Below are 17,281 nucleotides of genomic sequence, written 5' to 3' on the forward strand. Positions count from 1 at the left end.
GACCTCACGCCAGTCGGCGTGTGTGTACGCGTGCCTTTCGGTTACCCGTCACTGTGGACTGGCTGCCTTGTCAGTCCACTACATTGGCGCCAATGTAGTGGACTGACAAGGCAGCCAGTCCACAGTGACGGGTAACCGAAAGGCACGCGTACACACACGCCGACTGGCGTGAGGTCTGAAACAGGACACGTGATGAAAGCTATAAATAAAGAACGGAGCTTCTCGTATACTTAACTTTAATTCATTGTGGTACATTGCTCTGGATAATACAAGCGAGACTCTCTCCAGATATGGTTAATGGCGCCTTGCTAGGTCGTAGCCATAGACTTAGCTGAAGGCTATTCTATCTGTCTCTCGGCAAATGAGAGAAAGGCTTCGTACGTGTAGTCGCTAGCAATGTCGTCCGTACAACTGGGGCGAGTGCTCGTACGTCTCTCTAGACCTGCCGTGTGGTGGCGCTCGGTCTGCGATCACACAGTGGCGACACGCGGGTCCGACATGTACTAATGGACCGCGGCCGATTTAAAGCTACCACCTAGCAAGTGTGGTGTCTAGCGGTGACACCACAGTAGTCATAATCTACCAATTAAAAAGTGTTGGGTTAACCTTAAACACAGTAAGAAAGGTATTACAGTTAGAAACTGTGTATATGCCTTGTGCCTTGAGGGAGCACAACTCACTGTGCACGAATTCGATGACTACATTTATCCAATATTTGTGAATAAAAGCAATTAGACTTGCAACAAAATTTTACGCATACTTTCAAACTTTTACGAAACGTTTTCTTGCTGACATTCCCAACAAAATGGTGACAGGGAAACAAGTTATAGCTGCATCAGCTATAATGTTTTAATTTATTACTAATTTCCTATAAATTTTATTCGGAGCATATTTTGCAGACAGTATTCATATATACCACTGAATATACCTGAAAAATTGTCATTGTATGAGATATGGTACTGGAGATATGATGCCATGAAGTTTGAGATGCGTGAAAAACTAGCTTTTGCTTGAAATGGAGTACAAATTACGCAGACTAAAATCATCCAGTGTTTGATAATGAGAGCACTTAGTAACTTCCAACAAATGTTAAACATGATTTCTAAGATTTTCTAAACTTTTTCTCGCTTACATGCTTTTTAAGTCCAGTATATAACACATTAACTCATTTGTACAACAGTCAGTAGTTTTTATAACGTGGTACATGTAAACAGAATGTCACTCCAAAGAGTTGTCGGGCACGATTTCTCTGGTGTTTCAGCATATATTTGTAATTTTGTTTTTGCAGTGTGTGGCTGGAGTCAGCCCAAAGAAATGCTGCTTAAGAAGTCACCTGGTGTAGATACAAGACGTTGAGCTGTTTACCATTACAAACTAAATGGTTTTTAACATGGAATTCATAAAGTGGGGCCAAATTGTCTGTTGCGATATCAGATTTATCTGTATGTATTAACAGGGCCATAAACATAAAGAATAAGCATTACTTCACCAGCTCTATTGAATCGACTCGTAAAATTTCATTTCAGAAATAACATTGTTTGTAACGAGAAGCAAACTAACTTCATTCATTGTATTTGGTTGGGTTGATTCCAGCTACACGTTGCAAAAATAAAATGGCAAAAATCTGCCAAAATACCAGAGAAGAGGCGTGTTATGACTCTTACGTGGGACACCCTGTATATATTTAGTCCAGATCACATTTTAGACTTCATACCTGAACCTGCCTTCATAAATTGTCTGTTTCCAATTGGAAGCCTTTAGGCTGCAGAAGGTACTACAGTGTAATTTTTCTGTTTCCAGTTGCCATACGATCTCCAGGAAGAACATCTCCAAACCGTGGCCGCACGATGAAGGAGTACGAGGAACAACTTGGCCATCTTCAGAAGGAAAACTTCAATCTGAAGCTCCGAATATATTTTCTGGAGGAGCGAATGGACCATATGAGTGGATCAGATGACAAAGAACAAATTGTTAAAGAAAATATAGAATTAAAAGTAAGTATCAGTTTCATGACATTAAATATAATAGTCACAACAACATATGGAAAATTTAATTTCAATTTTAGCCCAAATTGAATAGTTTCCACAGTTTTTAAAATATTTTGCACATTTTTGAATGTCGTCATTGGAATCCTACCATTCTTTTCAGTTTGTGTTTCTTTGCATATTGAGCTGAGAGATTTACAGGGTACTGTTAATAAATTTGTTCATTGTAATATCAAATTTGAATCACCATGTGCTTGTGAGAAACAACTGCCTCGGAAGACTAAGTGTGACACCCTACAGCATGCTAATGGCTTCTGCACAACATTGTGGTGATCCGTTTGACCTAGAGATTTGGTTCCTATTGAACTTTTCTTGCCTCCCTCCCCAGAAATTTGTGCTCGAAAGAACACTCTCAAGTGACACTTGATGATCAGTAAATGTATTCAAATAAAAATAAGTATATTATAACCAAATAATAGAAAAATCTAGGATGGAATGTAACAGTATTATGAAAAGGAAAGTTGCTACTCACCATACAGCGGAGATGCTGAGTCGCTGGTAGGCACAACAGAGACTGTCACAAATAAAGCTTTTGTCAGAAATAGACGACACGCACAAACACAACTCACACATGACTGCAATCTCAGCCAAATGTAGCCACACTTATCCTGGGATACGTTGCTGTTCATTGTAAAGATGTGTGTTGACTTCCAGACAGGCACAACTAAAAGATTGTTACACGTTGAGCTTTTGGCCAAAGCTTTCTGCAGAAAGGAAAACACACAATCAAGCACACTTCACACACATAGACACCTTTTAATTGAGTGCCCCTATTTTACTCCGTTACGCGCCCGTCTACAGCTGTCGCCTGATATATCGTCGATTTTAGCAGATGACACGCGCTCAGCCGATCGCGTTCTCGAGTTTATTAGTGCCAGTGATATGACGTCAGTCATTTGAAGCTTTTTTTGGGGACAACCAACCCCTTTCTGTAGTGGATTTTTAAGCCTTCCTTCTGCTTTTAGTTTCTCCAATTTTATGACTTTCGTTCCCATTGCTGGTGGTTTCCATTTTGGTTTTTTTACTGTTTCCTAAGTCACGGGCCGGGCGCTAATGACCATAGCAGTTTTGCGCCCCCTCCCCCCCCCCCCAAAAAAAAAAAATCACCCTCAGTTAAAATATCTTAAAGCAGATATCCCTAAAAGAGCATGTGTGATTTCCTCCAGTGTACTTATGTATTATCTAGCTAGAAATTGTTAGTAAGCTATAACCATTTAAGAGAGAGTGTAACCATGAAGAACACTGCATAATGCATGAAAACATAAGCATCACATTTGCAGCAACCTAAATAATTATATGTAGTATTCCCACCAGCCTAGGATAAAAGTTTGGCAGCTTGTTTGTCGGTTGTGCAGTTTTTACACAAAAATACTACCATCCGGTATGGAGGACATAACCCTTCATTTCCCATGGTTAAAACAGTACAGCTGAAAAAAAAAATGTAGACTCTATAAAAGACATACTTCTATGGGAAACACTACAAAATGAAAAGCTGCAAAGGAACAAAAGAAGTTTAACTTCCAGTATGCGTTGTACCTATAGACTGACAGATATTCTACACATGAACATCCCAGTATCAGGAATAATGAGCAAACATCTTCGCTAACCAAATAGTTTATCTCACAGTAAAAATGTGGTACAATGGGGGAACACCTGAAACAAAATTCATAATGAAAAGAAAGCTAGTACCTCTAGTGTATCATTTACTTTCTCAGTAAATTGCTAATGTGTCAAACACATCTAGGAGTTACTTATTTGTTAAATTTATGTTATAAACTGTCTGACCAATTATGAACCTCGGATCTGTAGCACAAAAAAAAAAAAACTTTCTTTTAAATGATAGACTCATTTCATTAATAAACATTAGTGGGAGATAATCATAATTTGAATTATTTACTAATTAATTAGGTTATTTTAGGCTATAGCCAAATTTTCCAAGTTTAATTTCACCAGATTGAGTAAGGAGAACTACCAGTAACGTAGTCAGTCACTGTGCCCAAGGTTTTTGGTTTGATGGCATTAGTCTCTAATTCATGAATCAAATTCCACAAGACCATAGCTAGTGAGAAGAAGCCAGTGCTCATTTTAACATAGCTACTTCATTGAGGCTTCCATCCCCCACATACAGAGGGTGCCAACAGGTTGCAGTTCAGTGTGTGGCTATAGGTGCTGATGCCATCAGTTCTAGCAAACTGATAGCATGCAGTCTTGGGCACTCTTCTGTTCATTGGAAACTTAGCTGATTAATGAATCTGAAAGCATAACTCACCATGTCTCACTTCGTTCATATTAGATTTTGATGGAGACAAGTTGTCCTGTATAGAACAAAGTAGTTGATGCACATGTTTATCAAGTGATGGCTATCAGAGGAAGTCAGGAACTCCTCCATGCATTAAGCCATGATTCGTGAAACATCAATTTTACCAACTGTATCTTGGTTTTATTAGTAATTCACTGCAACAACAAGATATATTGCCATTTACACTCCGGACTTCACAGTCAAGCCAGGTAAAGAACGTATGTTGATAGTTAAGTTCTCTATATGAATTTTTCATCCTTGCGGTAACTACCATACCTCTTTCCAACTACTTCTGCTTTGGGAAGCTTATTTTCATTGTGTAAAGTGTTCTTCATGCAGAGCTAGGCAGTGGTTAGAAACGATGACAGTTGTGCTATCTACCTTACTGGCACTAGAGGCAGACCCTGTGTTCCAGTAGTGATTAAAGTTTACTGTTAGTAGATTCCCTTGACTCCGTAAGAAGCAGTAGCCTATTGTCATTGTTTCCCTTTCTGTTTCAGTCAAACTTTATGGTGAAGAATAAAACTGTATTATTTTCCACATTTGAACATGACTGTTACTCTGCAGCCATATACTAGTTTCAACATACGGTCATACAGTCAACCGGTTGCATATATCTAGTAGGTACACTGGCCTAGGTTTTGACACCTACTAGGAGTGTCTCCATCAGAATGAAATTTTGCTAAACTGTATAAAATAATACATAGAAAATTAGGTACGACAAAAAAACTCATTAACTGAGATGACTGTTTTCATGGCATAAAAAGGTTACTTACATAAAGTAACATTGCTAAAAAGCAATGGTCAGATTTTAGAGCAGCTATGCTCCAGTCAAAAGTGAAGCAAAACATTCTAGCTTTTGCCACGTGTGGATAGCTGGGAACATGATCACACTGATCGGCCCTGTAGCTTAAATTGCTGCCGTGAAACAATAAGTTGCGCCATCTGTCAGGTGCGAACAGTAACATGTGCCCACTTGAAACATTATATCAGAAATAATTGGAAAAAAAGACAGTGTATTTTAAAAACAAAATATAAAGAATTAGAGCTCAATGTCTTTTTGAAAATAACCAGTAGTCAAGCAGTTTAAGTATAATAGAGCCATTGGTTTACAGAAATTACAATTACATAAAGGATGGAATGACATTGTAAAATTTTTTCTAACAGCTGTATAGTACAGAAAATATTTGCACAAAGGTGACTTCAGCAGCACATAGATATGAGATTAGCAGAAAATGGTATTTCAGAACCAGAAGCAGGGAAAATGAAGTAAAAAAAACATAGAGGAATCGAAGTTCCGTGAGCAGTAGATTGAACCATTGAAAAAAATGTTTGTTGCATAGTTGTAACTGTTGACTCAGGATGAGGCCATTGTTCTTAGAAATATGCTTGGAAAATCTCCAGCTCTTAAAGTACATTGTGCCTATGACCTTTCTTTTCTCTATGTAAAATGGAAATTTCTATGCATTTTGGTTTGTGTCCAGGAATTTGGTCTGTATTAGTGGCTTTACGAAAAATACTGAAAGTAAGTCTGTTGTTGTCAATAGCAATACTGAGGTCCAAGTAATTAAGCTGATGTTCGTTATTTACAACTCGCAAGTGAAGCTGATTTTTCTTTTTCCCCCCCTCTCCATGAAAACTATTAAAAATTTCAAACAAATGCTTAATTCCTTTCCGGGAACCACTGTATATGATCAAAATGTCATCTACGTAGCGAGTATAAGACAAAATACCAAGATCAGCAGCTGAAAATACCGGTAAAGATGCCTGCCGGTGGGTTACCCATTGCCAGGCCATTGGGCTGATGGTACAACTTGGCATTTAAAACAAAATTGTTGTATTTTAGTACTATTTGTAGCAAACAAATTAGATCAGTGATTTGCTCATCAAAAGTATGTTTCCTAAAAGTATGTAAGTTTTTTCCTGACAGTGTCAATGGTTGTTCAAACAGGTACATTAGTACATAGGTTTGTAATGTCTAATGAAAACGATTTAATATCTTGGCCACACTGCCGATCTTTGCTCTTATTGAGTAGATTTTGTCTATTGCCTACAATAATAATATCGAAAAACAAAGGATTTTTTTATTTGTTCGTAAAGAAACCTTGCTAACTCATGGTATGCACTCTTCATACTGTTCACAATCGACCGCATCGGATGGTGACTTTTGTTTTGGTGCCTGTGGATTCACATTAAAAAGCCATTTTGTATGAAACTGTTTCAGCAAATGCGTTTTGCTGTTAACGGCAAGCCTAATTTCTTTTTGTATCATGAGGCTGGATTCTCATCTCTGTCTGAAACCATACTCTCCTCAAAAACTCAGAACAAATATGGGTCTAAAACTTTACAAAAACTACATAACAAAAAGTTTTTTTTCAATGGTTTCAATCCACCACTTGGGGAATTTTGATTCCCCTATTTTTTTTACTGTAGTTTCCCTGCCTCTGATTCCAAAACATCACTTTCTTCTAATACCTTACGTATGTGCTGTTAAAGTTACCTTCCTGCAAATATTTTCTGGATTGACAACTGTTCGTAAGATTTTTTCTGTGTCGTTCTTTCCTTCATGTAATTGTAATTTCTGTAAACAGGTGGATCTATTATACTTAATCTGCTTGACTAATGTGTATTTTCAAAAAGATATTAAGCTCTCTTTCTTTATATTTTATTTTTAAAACCAACTGTCATTTTTTTTCTGTTATTATGATTCAAATGGACTCTTGTTACTGTCTGCACCTGATAGGCAGTGCAACTCATATTGTTTTTGTGGAAGCAATGTAAGCCACTGGACCGATCAGTGCGTCATTGTTCCCAGCTGGCCACATGTGGTAAAGGCTAGAATGTTTTATTTCACTTTTGACCTGAGCATAGCTGCCCTAAATTCTGACCATTGCTTTTTAGCAATGTTATTTTGTGTAAGTAACCTTTGTACATCATGAAAATTGTCATCTTTGTTAATATGTTTTAGTCACACGTAATTTTCTATGTATTATTTTAGAGGATTTAGCAAAATGTTTTTTGATGAAGATACCTCTAGTAGGTGTTGAAACCTAGGTCAGTGTACCTACCTGCAACCGATTGGCTGTGTAATCCTATGTTGTAGTATTTTCTGTATGTGTGACTACTTCCTTTGCCAGTTGTTGAATCCTGTATCTGTATGTTCCCTTCCTTTCTGCTGTGCATTTATCCCGGTCATGGTCATATTCTGTAACAAAACCCTCACATGCAGTAAGTAACTGATGGATCTGATTGCCTGCTCATTCATGAAAGTGGCGAACTTGGACTGAGCAAAGGTTGACAATTTGTACGGGTGCTGATAACTGCACAGTTGAGCACTCCACAAACCAAATCATCATCATCATCATCCCCCTCCCCCCGAATTTTAGCTGTTGGCATGTTTGTTTCCTCTTGCTAAGTTCTAGTTGATACGGACAAACAGAGGTTCAGGGCGGAGCTTTACGTCAAGCCATGCCAATGAAAACAGCTCTGTTCCTTTCGTGAGGAGAAGCAACCATCTTCCCAGGGAAGACAAGGTCATTGCTCAAATACACCACCAGCAGACAAAACATATATATGACACATGGCAAACACAGATGAGGATGAAAGTAAAGCAGCGTGTAATAATATTAATGAACTTTTAAAATATGTTAAAGGAGATGAGAATTTAATCATCCTGACATTTTAGTGCAGTAATTAGTGAAGGTATGGAACAAAATATAATTAAAGTCCATTCTGCGCACGCAAAATGGGGGAGGAGGGGGAAGAGTGTTAATAACATTTTTGGCTGGATGAGAGTTCATTATTGTGAATAAATGTTCTGAGAAGGCATTACTTAGATTAATAGATTGATTACATTTCAGTGAAACAAAGATCCAGGAATCTACCGTAGTTAAGGACCTCAGGAGTTGTCTAGGTGCTGATACTGACAGTTATCAGAATCTAGTACGAATAAAATGCTTGTTGAAAATTAGAGAGAGTGTTTTCAAATATTGGAGCCTAGGCAAGTTGAAAGAGTCATAAGTATAAGACTACCTGCAAAGGACTTGTGGCAGGATAATACTTTAAGGAGTTTTTTTGTGTGAAAAACTGATGGAATGCAGGTAATGAACTCTACAGAAAGAGTTTTTGAATTGAAAAACTCAAAGAACATTCATGCCTGATAATAGTGCTGAAATTAATGAATAAATAAAAAATGTGAAGATCCTAAAACTGAGCAAGAATAATACAGCCCGCTTGGAAAAGAAGTTAACCAGAAATGTAGAAAGCTGAAGAAGAATAGATGGGTGATACATATCAAGAGACACATACAAAATTGAAACAGGGCAATATAGACAATGCACATTGGCAAATACAAAACACTTTACGGAATGCAATGATTAGAGAAGATCATTGGGTAATAGAACAAATTAGTGAAATCAAGAACAAACACATAATGCAAGATGATGACAGAAGATATTCATCCTTTCTTTCTTACTTTCAAAAAGCTTTGCACAAACTTTCAAGCAACAGATACCTAGGTACTGGTAACATATAGTGTATATATGTTGGTGTAATTAACATTACACCATTCATTGTTGAAACCTGTATTTAATGGGGTGGTAAAAGGAAAATAAATTGCTGTGACAGACTTGTAGATGAATATATAGGATGTCCCAGGAGAAATGATTATTTGAAGCAAAAAGCTTCATAAGGACGTTTTCCCTATTCTGAATGGCTTCTGAGGTAGACAATATTTTTTCTGTATTATTTGATAAATTGACATGGTTTACAATGTACCACAGTAGTGTAGAGGAAATAAAGATGTAGAGGTTGGTATAGGGCAATGAGAAATTATCATAAAGTGTACTACAAAAATTATCTAAGCTATAGAGCATGCATGTTGTGCAATATTTCCAATATTCTGTTGCTATCTTTGTGCAGACTAGTAGTACTATTAGTCCTAGAGAAAAAAATGAATAGCAACATTTTTTTGTAGAAAATGTATTTTAATTGTGTACTGTGGCATGTTTTTGCTAGTGGCCGCAGTTTGATTTATTCAAGGAAAGCATAAAAAAAGTGACTTTAAATGTGTTCTGTGTTGGAAACCATTCAGAATAGGGCATGTGTCCATAGAGTTTCTGGCTTCAAATGAGTGTTCCTGTAATATCCCTGAATATTAACCATTCCTCCTTAGACACCCTGTGTAAGATAATTGTTGATGGCATCTGATGCAACAGTTATGGTGCAAAGAAGGGGAAAGCTGCTGTGTCAAGTGAATTTGAGGATCCTTGATAGAAACAACATAATAATGCAAGATGTGATGTCTGCTGTCTTGGAGTGTTCTGTGTTGTATGCTTATTGACCTGACAGGAGGAAACACAAAAGAATTAGGGCAACACACATTTCTCACATACTAAGGAACGAAATTGATGCACAAATAAAAATTTAAAACAATACTAACAAGCCCATGCTGACAATGTCATTGTAGTTTGGATGATAATTTTCTATGTGTAGTGTGAAAGTGAATCCACTTTTTATGTAGTCATAAAACACAAAAACCCTTATGATTTTCCAGCTCTGAAGAATCTTTCGTCAAATGTGTCAGAAAATGCAGCACTCATTGTAAATTCAAATTTGACATGAATGACATTACAAACAGCATTCCATGACAGATATTTGGTGGCGGTGGTTGTTGTGGTGGTCCATTTGAGCAAACATCTTGGGATGGCAAATCTGTTCAGCTGTTCTTGTGCTACTGTCACGAGCGCCTACGAAAAGTGGTTAAAGGATGGTGAGAGCGAAACTCGGTAACATGTTTTTGGATGTCCACACCTCATCATTTCGGATGCTTGCTCGCTCCATAAATCAGGATAGATGGCGATCTGTGCCAAATCTGATGACAGAGTTTTGTGCTGGGGCAAGTAAAACTGTTTTGGAGCATACCTTTCAGAATCCATTGTGTAACATGGGGTTCTGCAGCAAAAGTGCTGTATGCCTTGTTGACCCAGTGACATTGTCAATTGTGATTAAGTGGCCACAGGATTATTGAGATTGGTTTGTGGATCAATAGAAATTTGCCCACTGTGCTGTTGATGACGACTGTGTTTTCTTTTTACACCATGTCAATGGTCATGTCAGTATATGCTGTCATCCAGGCAAACGGCTGTTTAAACTGTGTATCATGCCATGGGCATAGGCTATTGAAGGCAGTACTGTTATGTGGGATATTACCCTAGTCTACCATGGGACCTGTGATAGTAATTGGAGGCATGAGAATTGCGGTTATGTGAACATTTTTGTGCACCACAAGTTTCTTCATTCTTGATGTCTTCTGTGATTGTGGTGGCATGTTCCTGCAGAATGACTGTTCATGGCCAAAGCCAGAATTGTGCTTCAGTGATTTGAGGAGTATAATATTGAACTTGCACCTGATGGAACACAACTCTGACACTGTCAAATGGCAGCTCTGTGCCCACAAACAAATGGTCTGTAATTTAAGGCTTTTGCGCGACCTGTGCTTGGGCATCTGTGCCACATACCTCTGGAAACCTGCCAAGGACTTGTTGAATACATTTGACATGCTCTATTATGTGGAGCAACATGTTATTAGGCATGTGGTAGTAATATTTTGCTCATTAGTGTGTTTCTACGATATTCCACTGCTTACTTAAGATAGTTGCCAAAATGTGTCTGTTACCAATATCAGTGCCATTATCAGTACTTTCCATTCTGGTAGTTTAGTAAAAATTAACCGAATTATTCACTTCACGTGACTTAAAATCCTTACATATTTAATTGAAGAATAAACAAATTTTAAAATCTACTATTTTGGGACAGTGTAGCTGAAGCCAAAAAATAGTTAGACATGAGTCAGCTCCTCAAAATATTGACTGTACAATGGGTATTTGTCTGAAATCATTCTTTTGTTTTTATTCTCCCTAGAAGTTTTTGTTGTCATAGCATATGAGAATGAAACTTCCTGGCGGATTAAAACTGTGTGCCGGCCCGAGACTCGAACTCGGGGCCTTTGCCTTTCGCGAGCAAGTCTCTACCAACTGAGCTACCAAAGCACGACTCACGCCCCGTCCTCACAGCTTTGCTTGTGCCAGTACCTTGTCTCCTACCTTCCAAACTTTACAGGAGCTAAGCCATGTCTCCGCAATATCCTTTCTTTCAGGAGTGCTAGTTCTGCAAGTTTCGCAGGAGAGCTTCTGTAAAGTTCGGAAAGTAGGAGACAATGTAATGTACTGGCAGAAGTAAAGCTGTGAGGACGGGGCGTGAGTCGTGCTTTGGTAGCTCAGTTGGTAGAGCACTTGCCCGTGAAAGGCAAAGGTCCCAAGTTCGAGTCTCTGTCTGACACACAGTTTTAATATTCCAGGAAGTTTCATATCAGCGCACACTCCACTGCAGGGTGAAAATCTCAATCTGCCATAAGAGAGTGTTATATAGGGTAATGGTCTTATTCTATCATTTGCAACCCAGATCATACCAAGTTTTCTGCTATGAGTTTTAATAACGGAGTCTAGGTCCAGTGTAGGGTTCCTTACTCTACGCAGAGATTTATAGTTACTTTCTATTAGAGGTGAGAAGCACTCGAAAATTCAAAACATACTTCGAAACAGTACGTTTTTGGTAACGTCTCAAAATTTGTGTATTTGGAAACTACCCATTAGCACTGCAAGAAACAACTCTATTATAAATAAGGTTATGTTCATACAGTACATAGTGATGCGTAACTTTCAGTAGTTACCAGTTCGTTATGATAATGTTATATCTGTAGTAAGACCTGGAAAGCTGCCAAATAGTACAGGTGAAAATATGTTGTATTTTTCTAAATTGTCATTTACATAAAGTATTAACTTACAGCATTTGTTAACATAAATAGTGTGAATGTTCTGGGTTACGTAATGCAAGCTAGTATAATTAAAAATTGTTAGTAGTCTGCAGCAGTAGCAGCAGCATAGTAGTAGTGGTAGTAGTAGTAGTAGTAGTGGTGGTGGTGGTGGTGGTGGTGGTGGTGGTGGTGGTGGTAGTATGTAGCAGCTACAGTCAGTTCCACAAGAAAGTGTACACCGTTGTCTGTATGAAACAAAAGACACTATAAGTAGTATATATTTACATGAAAATACATGTTATTACTAATTGTGCAATTACCTAATAGTTAATCCAATCACTGCCATTATCAATTATAGCCTGACAGCTCTTTGGCATGCTTTTCACGAGATTTTCTGCATAGTCTCTTGGCAACGATTTCCATATCATCCTGATTTTATATGACTGCTGCTTCAAAGTACGTATTGGCTTTCTTTTAAGCTTTAATACACAACAAAACAGTTTAGATTAGTGTTGCATCCAGAGACATTGCAGGCCATATCCATCATGGACATCCCATTCTCTTGTTTCCACACTGTAGAGACATCTATGTTGTTTTGGATCATTATACTCTTGAAGCACCCAGTTTGCCTCATTCGAACCAGATAGCCTCTTATCTTGTAACCGGAAAAGGGAAATGTATCTGACAGCAAGAAAGAGTAGTGACCCAGAAACTATCAAACATTATAAAAAGTACTGTGCTATATTAAGAAAAGTTATTAAAAAATCCAGGAGTATGTGTATCATGTCTGAAATCAGCAACTCTGATAATAAAATTAAAACAATTTGGAATATTATTAAAAGAGAAACAGGTCAACCAAGAGCAGAGGAAGACAGTATTACCATAAAATTGAATGAAAACTTTACGAACAAAAAGTCAGAAGTTGAAAATATTTTTAATAATCATTTTCTAAATGTTGTGGATATAGTAGGATCCAGGTGTTCATTAGAAGATGCTAGGCTGTTAATGGAAGAGGCCATACCTATGCAATTTGATACAATTGAAATCTCACCCACTTCTCCCTCTGAAATTAGGAAAATAATAAACTTGCTTAAAATCAAAAACTCACATGGAATTGATGGCATTTCCAGCAAAATACTAAAAGCTTGTTCTCAACAGATAAGTAAGATTCTCAGCCACCTGTGTAATAGCTCTCTGGAACAGGGCATTTTCCCTGATAGACTGAAATATGCTATTGTTATACCTTTGCACAAAAAGGAGGATAGATCTGATTTCAACAATTACCGTCCAATCTCCCTTCTAACAGCTTTATCCAATATTTTTGAGAAAGTAATGTATTCAAGAGTTGCTTCACATATCTGTAAAAATGAAGTACTAACAAAATGTCAGTTTGGTTTCCAGAAAGGTTTTTCAACAGAAAATGCCATATATGCTTTCACCAATCAAATTTTGAATGATCTGAATAACCGAACACCACCCATTGGGATTTTTTGTGATCTCTCAAAGGCTTTTGATTGTGTAAATCATGAAATTCTGCTAGACAAGCTCAAGTATTGTGGCATGAGTGGGATAGTGCACAAATGGTTTAATTCGTACCTAACTGGAAGAGTGCAGAAAGTTGAAATATGTAGTTCTCATAACATGCATAGATCAGCACATTCCTCAAACTGGGGAACTATCAAGAATGGGGTTCCACAAGGGTCAGTCTTGGGTACTTTGTTGTTCTTAATATATATATTAATGACGTGCCATTCTATATTCATGAACTGGCAAAGTTAGTTCTCTTTGTTGATGATACAAGTATAGTAATCACACCTGACAAACAAGAATTAACTGATGAAATTGTCAATACTGTCTTTCAGAAAATTACTAAGTGGTTCCTTGTAAATGGACTCTCACTGAATTTTGATAAGACACAGTACATACAGTTCCGTACAGAGAATGGTATGATGCCATTAATAAATATAGACCTTAATCAGAAGCATATAGCTAAGGTAGAATATTCCAAATTTTTAGGTGTGTCCATTGATGAGAGATTAAATTGGAAGAAACACATTTATGATCTGCTGAAACGTTTGAGTTCAGCTACTTATGCAATAAGGGTCATTGCAAATTTTGGTGATAAACATCTTAGTAAATTAGCTTACTACGCCTATTTTCACTCATTGCTTGCATATGGCATCATATTTTGGGGTAATTCATCACTGAGGAATAAAGTATTTATTGCACAAAAGCGTGTAATCAGAATAATAGCTGGAGTCCACCCAAGATCATCCTGCAGACATTTATTTAAGGATCTAGGGATATTCACAGTAGCTTCTCAGTATATATACTCTGTTACGAAATTTGTTATTAACAACCAAACCCAATTCAAAAGTAATAGCAGTGTGCATAACTACAATATTAGGAGAAAGGATGATCTTCACTATTCAAGATTAAATCTAACTTTGGCACAGAAAGGGGTGAATTATACTGGCACTAAAGTTTTTGGTCACTTACCAAATAGTATCAAAAGTCTGACAGATAACCAACAAGTATTTAAGAAGAAATTAAAAGAATTTCTGAATGACAACTCCTTCTACTCCATAGAGGAATTTTTAGATATAAATTAAGAAAAAAAATATTTAAAAAATAAAAATAAAAAAAAATTAAAAAATAAAAAAACACAAAAAATAAAAAAAACGTTGTTATATTAACTTAAGTATGTTGTTAAATTAACTTAATTATGTCATGTATTGGAAAATTTGACTTGTTCCACATCATTACGAAATATCGTATTCGTGATCCATGGAACTAGTATTAATCTAATCTAATCTAATCTAATAGCTTCTTAACAGACATCATTAGGCAGTTTTGATAAATATTGCACATTTTCAGCATTTAAATTCGCTGTAAATAAGTACAAATAGCCAAAACAGCAACTGACAAAGCAAAACATTTAATTCACACACTGTTTATATATACACTGTGCAAAAGCGCATCAAAGTACAGATTCAAGATCTCTACCAGAGATGTCGCTGCAGACATTACATTTAACATTACGGTGAACACTTGCTTATGGAACTAACTGTACATCCGAGTTAAAGCATATCTTATTTTTCTAAAATCTGAAGGTTCTTTATTGTAATAGAAACTATAGAGGGAAGTTAGCAAATGTCTTGGTAATAAGATATTTTATAACGTTATCATAATCATGACATAATAAAGAGATATTCTTCTGCAGGTGAAATCGGAGACCTTGAGGAAGGAATTAGCAGATAAGCAGGAATTGGTGTGCCAGGCAGCAAAAGCAGTGCAGCTTATGGAGGAACAACATCAAATGAAGATAAAGCAATTGCAGCAAGACTTTGAAGAACAGAAGAAATCTTTTGAAAGGCATATTCTGGAGTTAGAGGAAGTAAGTGAAGTGTGAGTCTGAGTCCACAGGGAAGATTTTAACTATGAAAGAATATTTAATTCCTAGAAATGTAGTAGGCTCATGATAATTCTCTTAGGTGCTGGTTCAGCACAGGAATTGCACATAGATTTTTAAGAAAGTAGATATGGAACTTTTCCCAAGACCATTCGTGGCAGTAAAGGCAACAATTGGGTAACACTTAGGTCTTGCAAGCACTATTTACCTTATTTTATTGATTTTTAGAAGTATTATTCTGAGGATAAACTGTAAGTGTATATACTGATGGAGCCCGTTGATAAATCAGTCCATATGAAATAATGAGGCAGTTGATTACTAGAACAGGATTATGCTTTTCTGCAAACTGCCTTACCAGTATATCCTGTAAACTAATAAACATTAATAACTGGACTTTAGACTATGCATTTATGAAAAGTGGAATAAAATTACAGCATTTTAAATTTGAATCTGGAACATTATTTAAACAGTATACCTAGAATTAAATTCTGCTTCAAGAATATGCTTTTTTAATGCAGTTGTGCTGCAGAAAAAGAGGAGTCATACTGTCAGATGTGGCATAGCAGATAGCTTCTGATTGATTTAAAAAAAAAAAATGTTGTTAAGAATCTGGCACAAACTAGCTAATCGATAACTGAGCTTTGAAGTGCATTGACATTCTTCCAATGTCATGAAGTGCTTTAGGTACCAAAAATGAACCAAGTGCACATATGCAGTATTGTGATATGCACTCGACGGAGAGACTAATTAGTGATTGGTTCCAACAAGTCAAGAATTTAATTGATTGAACTAGGATTATTCTTACCTCTCGTTTGAAAGACAGACCAGCTGGCTTAGAACACAATTTCAGTTGACTATTTGATGTTTTTTGATTAAACTTGATTAGTTACCAAAAGACAGTGGTGATTCTACTGTTGCATAATCGATTTTTAGTATAATTTGTTTCTAAATTTTAATTTGGTATTTGATCTACCTTTTATGATAACTGCCTATACAGGAGATCAATTACCATGTGCAGATATTGCAGAAGTGTGCTTGGGTGAAGTGACATGGGATAGTTTAGGATTTCCTATTTTTATGTAAAGATCTTCTATCCCCACCCCCATTACAGCTTTTTCTTGCTATTTCATTATGTATTATTTAGGATGTATGCACACATAATCAAGGAGAAAAAGTAAATGTCACAGTGTAGAAAGTTGATTGGTTGGGGGTACATGCATGTCACATAATACAGCTGCACAAGAGGTGCACAAAATTGTTGACTGGTTAATTCTTCCTAAGGGCAACGGCCTTGCCGCAGTGGATACACTGGTTCCCGTCAGATCACCGAAGTTAAGCACTGTCTGGTGTGGCTGGCACTTGGATGGGTGACCATCCAGGCCACCACGAGATGTTCCCATTTTTCGGGGTGCACTCAGCCTCATGATGCCACCTGAGGAGCTACTCAACCGAATAGTAGCGGCTCCGGTCCAGAAAACCATCATAAAGTCCGGGAGAGCGGTGTGCTGACTACATACTACTCATATCTGCATCCTCATCTGAGGATGACACGGCGGTCAGATGGTACCGATGGGCCACTTCTGGCCTGAAGACAGAGTGCTTTTAATTCTTCCTAAACTTTCTTTGTCATGCTCTCGGAATACTTAGTTGTAAATTAACTTTTATTTGTTTATTTGCTGTAAAACCACACTGCCACTGCAATGACTTTGATA

General features: G+C 37.1%; 1 protein-coding gene across 5 annotated transcripts in view; it reads left to right on the plus strand.

Annotated features, from left to right (window-relative positions):
* Positions 1-17,281, plus strand: part of LOC126263719 (centrosomin-like) — a 399,259-nt gene that overhangs the window by 273,490 nt on the left and 108,488 nt on the right. For all 5 annotated transcript variants that reach the window (XM_049960867.1, XM_049960870.1, XM_049960865.1 and 2 more), the window contains exons 3-4: positions 1,801-1,994; positions 15,381-15,554. In XM_049960867.1, the coding sequence (XP_049816824.1) occupies positions 1,801-1,994; positions 15,381-15,554 (368 nt within the window). The remainder of the gene's footprint in view (positions 1-1,800; positions 1,995-15,380; positions 15,555-17,281) is intronic.

Source organism: Schistocerca nitens, chromosome 6 (genome assembly GCF_023898315.1).
Source record: "Schistocerca nitens isolate TAMUIC-IGC-003100 chromosome 6, iqSchNite1.1, whole genome shotgun sequence".
Classification (NCBI taxonomy): domain Eukaryota; kingdom Metazoa; phylum Arthropoda; class Insecta; order Orthoptera; family Acrididae; genus Schistocerca; species Schistocerca nitens.